This window comes from Pteropus vampyrus, unplaced genomic scaffold (assembly GCF_000151845.1).
Source record: "Pteropus vampyrus isolate Shadow unplaced genomic scaffold, Pvam_2.0 Scaffold90, whole genome shotgun sequence".
Taxonomy (NCBI): domain Eukaryota; kingdom Metazoa; phylum Chordata; class Mammalia; order Chiroptera; family Pteropodidae; genus Pteropus; species Pteropus vampyrus.
The window spans coordinates 3,137,611-3,143,334 of record NW_011888871.1 but is presented as its reverse complement, the minus strand read 5'-3'; the positions used below and the strand labels follow the sequence as shown (position 1 = coordinate 3,143,334).

At 63.1% G+C, this 5,724-nt stretch overlaps 1 protein-coding gene across 1 annotated transcript in view; it reads left to right on the top strand.

Annotated features, from left to right (window-relative positions):
- The window catches only part of TECPR1 (tectonin beta-propeller repeat containing 1), a 26,010-nt gene that overhangs the window by 13,754 nt on the left and 6,532 nt on the right, over positions 1-5,724 (top strand). The window contains exons 9-15 of the mRNA XM_023532775.1: positions 712-1,338; positions 1,689-1,834; positions 2,636-2,791; positions 3,300-3,449; positions 3,567-3,724; positions 4,613-4,740; positions 5,609-5,711. Of these exons, the coding sequence (XP_023388543.1) occupies positions 712-1,338; positions 1,689-1,834; positions 2,636-2,791; positions 3,300-3,449; positions 3,567-3,724; positions 4,613-4,740; positions 5,609-5,711 (1,468 nt within the window). The remainder of the gene's footprint in view (positions 1-711; positions 1,339-1,688; positions 1,835-2,635; positions 2,792-3,299; positions 3,450-3,566; positions 3,725-4,612; positions 4,741-5,608; positions 5,712-5,724) is intronic.

The following is a 5,724-nucleotide window of genomic DNA, read 5'->3' as shown; positions in this document are numbered from 1 at the left end:
AAATCCGCTCTGGCAGGTCCTCAGGAAGTTGAAGGCAGCGCCGCCACGTGACCCAGCAGTTTCCCTCCTAGATGTGCACCCACGAGAACCGCAGACAGGCGCCCCCGCAGCATGCGTGCGTGGCTGTTCATAGCAGCATCATTCACGATCACCGACAGGTGAAAACAACCCAGTTGGCCATCAGTGGATGAAGAGGCGAGGAAAACATGGCCCAGCCGTACCACAGACTATTATTCGGCAATTAAAAGGGATGAAGTACTGATACGCGCCCCGGCACGGGGAAGCCAGTCACGAAGGTCCCGTTCCGCACGGTGCATTTATATGAAGTGTCCAGAATAGGCAAGTCCGTAGAGACAGAAATCAAATCAGCAGGTGCCAGGAGGGTGGGGGAAGGACGAGGATGGGGAGTGACCGCTTGATGGGCGCGGCGTCCCCTTTCGGGGCTATGAGGAGGTTCTGGAACTAGGTGTTGGCGACGGTGACACAGCTTTGCGAATGCCCTTAATGCCACTGCGTCGCATGATTTCGAATGCCCTTAATGCCACTGCGTCGCATGATTTAAAATGGCAACTTTTGAGTGACGTAGATTTTGCCAAAATAAAAAATATAATAATATTACTGCCAGCCTTCCACCCCCAGACACATCGCTCTGATGGGTGTGGGGTGTGGCGGGGTGTTGGGACTGTTCTAAGTGCCCTGCTCCCTGGGAAGCGGGTGTCCGTGTGTATGTCGCATGGAAAGGCTCTGACTCGGGGTCACACGGGTTCCTGGTAGCAGAGCAGATGAACCAGGCCTGCCGACAGCAGTTCTTCTGTCCAGGGAGTCACGGCTCTGCCCTCTCTGTCCCTAGTGCTGGCTGCTTCTTTGGCGACGAGGTGAAGGGCAGTGGTGAGTCCTGTGCACTGAGCGACACAGATGCCTCATCGGAAGCCGAGAGACTGGGGCCTGACCAGCCTATTCCTGCAGAGCCTCTGGACAGTCCCAGGAACCCCGAGTGCAGCTCGGCCTCAGGCCCAGGCACCAGCAAGACCTCAGAGCGTGCCACAGAGGGCGCCAGCCCGGCCGGTCAGACCTCTGGACCCGAGCCTCAGCCAGGCCAGGCCTCCACCCCGGCCGAGCTGCCCTGGACCAACATCGACCTGAAGGAGCCCAAGAAGGCACCCAGCCACTCCACTGCTGGCTTTCCTGAGACCGCCAGCCTCTGCCCCCTGGGGCTGCTCCCACTGGGCTTGGAGGAGCCCTGCAGCGCCAGCGACCACCTGCTGTGGGCCTGGGTGTCCGGAGGAGGCTGCGCGGTGGAGGCCCACACCGTGCTCAAGTGGTTCACTGTCCAGTCAGGTAAGGGTGGATATCGAGGGCCAGAGGGTGCTCCTGGGCAGGGGAGCAGGCCCGCTGCCCTGTGCTCCACCAATCCATCTAGCCTTCGGAGACCAGCTGGAGCCATCACAAGGGAGGGCAGTGGCCTGGGGACCCTCCCCTCTCCCTGTCCTGGCAGTGGTGGCCAATCCAGGCTGAACAGGGTAGGGGACATCGGGGTGAACGGTGTGGGAAGGGCTCATGGGCATCTTACAGAGATCATAGCTTCCTAGCAAGAAAAGACCAATTTTTTTTTTTTTAACAAGCCCTGGGCTGCTGCCCAGCTATGGGTGGGCTGGGTGGCTGGCCCTGAGGCTGCGGCCTGCCCGCAGGCCTGTCCCCCTCGGTGCAGACACTTTCCCTGTCCATCACGCCGGCCCAGACCGCCGCCTGGCGGAAGCAGATCTTCCAGCAGCTCACGGAGAGGACCAAGCGGGAGCTGGAGAACTTTCAGCACTATGAGCAAGCCGTGGAGCAGGTGGGCGGGCCCCGGATGCGCTTTTTATCAGCAGGCACTCATTGAGCGCCTACTGTCTACCAGCCCCGAGGTGAGAGGGCGAAGCAGACAGATGCGTGCACCCCTCTGCCTGCCTACCAGGTGTGAAGCCATCCCTTCCGAGTCCTTTTATAGAGTCCAGAGTGAGGAAATGAGTCCATTCTGTTATTCACCTAAAGAACTGCCCAGGCCCCACTGCGTTCCAGGCACGGTGTAGGCCATGGGGACCCGGAGCCCGCGGCAGCCTCAGCAGGGGTGCACGGGGAGCCGCACACGCCAGGGGCACGGTGTTCTGCTCTGCTGAGGACGGGTTGAGGGTGGTCGTAGATGCTCAGGTCGAGCCTCGGCCCTGGAGGTCCGCGGTCAGGCCGGAGACAAGTTACAGGAAGCACGTGGCTGGTGTCACTCAGGATCTGGCCATGCCTCGGCTGGTGGCAGAAAAGCACCTCGCCAGTAGCTAAGCGCTGGGCCTGTGAGTCCCAGCTTCGCCGCTGACCCACTCCGATGCGGGGCCAGGATCAGAACCTCCCCCAGCCTCGGTTCGCCCGTCCAGAGCAGGGCGCGACAGTGCAGATCCCACGGGCTGTGGCACGTACACGGCGCAGGCTGATGGCCCGGCACCTGTCCGGTGTCTGACGGTGTCACTTTTGTCATTAGAGTGAAGTGGAGGATCTGGGAGCTGTAGGTGGGAGTCCCCTGTGAGGCCGCAGAGGGACTGGGTGCCAGGGCAGCCCAGGGGCCCGCCCGTGACCCTGTCTGTGGCCTCTGGGACCTGTGCCACAGTCGGTGTGGGTGAAGACAGGGACCCTGCAGTGGTGGTGTGACTGGAAGCCCCACAAGTGGATGGACGTCCGTGTGGCTCTGGAGCAGTTCACGGGGCACGACGGGGCTCGAGACGGCATCCTCTTCATCTACTACGTGGTCCACGAGGAGAAGAAGGTGTGGGGGAAGGGGCGGGGCTGCCGCGGGAAGGGGGTGTCTAGGAGAGGACCTCAGAGCCTGGGGTGGGACACAGGAATGGGCCAGCGACACCAGCCCGAGGTGCTCAGCTGAGGTACCTCCGGTGACTGCATGGCACCGGCCTGTGGTGACAGGTGTCCCGTCATCGGTAGGCAGGTGTGTGGCAGCCCCACAGAGCCATCTCCTCGGTCCAAGCTGCTGAGGGGCTCTCGTGTTTCAGAGGAGAAATCGGGCTCTCGGAGACAAAGCCACTCGCCCTCCCTGGGCTGGGGTTGAACCCAGTCAGGCTGGTTCTCAAGTGCCCTTGTCATCGTCGAGGATGAAATCGGGCCTTTGCTCGTGAACGAGGCCTGTGTACTAGAACTTCCAAGCCCACCACTAAAACCCGCAGGCCAGGGCCCAAGGACCAGCTGTGTGGAACCGGGGGTGACCCAGGCTGTCCCTGTCTGTCCCTGGTGACAGCCTGCCGTCCGCCCTCTGTGCACAGTACCTGCACGTGTTCCTCAATGAGGTGACAGCGCTGGTCCCCGTGCTCAATGAGGCCAAGCACTCCTTCGCCCTGTACACCCCCGAGAGGACCCGGCAGAGGTGGCCAGTGCGTCTGGCTGCCACCACTGAGCAGGACATGAATGACTGGGTGAGTGGACGGCGTCCCCCCAGGCAAGGGGTCGAGGGGCAATGGACTCAGGGCAGCCCAGCCTCAGCCTGCTGCCCGCCGCCTGCCCAGTATTGACCAGTTCCCTCCCCACACCAGCTGGCCCTGCTCAACCTGTCTTGCTGCGAGAGCCGGAAGGTCCACGGCCGTCCCTCGGCGCAGGCCATTTGGTCCACCACCTGCAAGGGGGACATCTTTGTGAGCGAGCCCAGCCCGGACCTGGAGGCCTCCGAGCACCTGCTGCCCTGTGACCAGATGTGAGTGGCCAGAGCTGTGGTTCTGAAAGGGACTGCCACCACAGGGCCGCACAGGGCCTCCACTCCCGCCAGCCAGCCGCAGGCATGGCCGGCGGCTTCCCAGGCCCCAAGTCCTCCTGGGCCCATGTGAGGACCCCAAGGGGAACCAGAACCCGGCCGGACTTAGCAAGTCACCCCGCCGAGCACCTGCTGTGTGTTGGGGTGAGGGAGCACAGCTTCATAGGTGGCATTTGAAACCAGGAGCTGGAAAGAGGCCACCCACTGGGGCGATGGGAACGGAGTTCCCTGCCATCCAGCATTTTGGGTCGGAGAGCAGAGGAGCACCCTGAGGGGACGTGGTACCCCCGATTGTGCCCCCAGAAGGTCACACAACCCATGAGGACCAGGGGGACGTAGGTGAGACCAGGAGGCCTTGCTCAGCAGGGGACAGTGGACGCATCTGCCTGCCCTTTGTTCATTCGCTCCTGGGAGCCCCATGTGCCCAGCACCCAGCCGAACGGGTCAGACCACCTCTGGTGACAGAGGCCTCGGCTGCAGGAAGCTGACCCTGCTCTCCGTCCACCCAGGAGGCCTTCCTGTCACCGTGTCGTGGCTCATCCAGCAGACGAGATGACCCTGCTCCTGCTGTGACAGACCCACCCCAGGCCCCTGGGGTGCTGTGGGACGAGGGCTGCTGCTTCCCTCTGGAGACCCCCTGCTCCTAGGTCTTTGCACCGTCTCTGGGCCACTTTAGCCCAGATTAATACCCTATGGGAAGCCCAGCAGATCCCATCATCCCGTCACTGGGAGACCAGAGACAAGTGAACAGGACGTCCTGGGAAACCACAGGCCACCAAGGCTGGAGGCCCTGCCGGCATTGCATCTCCACCCTCTCTCGTCTCCTCCCAGGTTCTGGCGGCAGATGGGTGGCCACCTGCGGGTGGTGGAGGCCAGCGGCCAGGGCGTGGTGTGGGGCATTGGCTACGACGGCACCGCCTGGGTGTACACAGGCGGCTACGGTGGAGGCTGCTTCCAAGGTAAGGGCAGCCCACACCCCGGGGCTGGCAGCGCAGGCTCCCTGCCCCGCCCCCACCCTCCAGGTGTTCCCTCCTCCAGCCTGGCTGGCGTCCCCGCCCCTACCAGAGCCACCGTCCCAGTGTTCATGCTCCACTGGCAGCTGGCTGACAGGTGACCTTCACCACTGCCAGCCTCTGCAGACAGTGTTCCTGGAGCCAACCCAGGAGGCATGATTGTCCAGGGACCAGGCCTCTCCCCAGTGTGCCTCCCCCGGCCCGAAGGTTCTAGAAACACAGCACCCAGTGTCTCCACTGCATCCAAAGCCTCGTTTCACAGATGCTGGAATGGGGCAGTCCACGCCCCAGACTACACACCCCGCTGCGGGCAGCGGCTAATCCTGCAGAGCTGCGTGTGGTCCACCGAGACCGCAGGACGCACCTCTGCACAGGTTAAACAGCCCCCGTTTGTGAGGCAGGAATTACCTTTGTCCTCATTCTACAAACGAGGGTACCGGGGCTCATGGAGGTTCTGTGAGGGTGGTAAGGAGCGAGCTGGGTCGGGCCTCACACCTCCCAGGGCCAGGCAAGAGGGACGGCGAGGTGGGAGGGGCGAGGCCAGGCACAGAGAGCCCGGAGCTGGAGCGGGCATAATGGGAGCAGCGGGTTCTTCTCATTGAGGTCGTGCAAACCCGGAGCAATCAGAGAAGCCCCAGCCCCGCCAGCCCCCCAGCCCTTGCGGGGCGTGCCAAGCAGGCCTGTGAGCCCCTTCTGGCTGACCCTCTCCGGCCCGACTCCCCGCCCAGTCTCCATGACCAGGGCTTCAGCCAGAAGCCCGAGGCCCCAGCGGGGAGCTGTGCGGCCTGGGTCCTGGAACCTCCTCTGCCCCCAGGCCTGGACAGCAGCACCAGCAACGTCCACGCGCAGTCAGACGTGAAGTCCATCTGCATCTATGAGAACCAGCGCTGGAACCCCGTCACGGGCTACACCAGCAGGTGAGCCATCCGC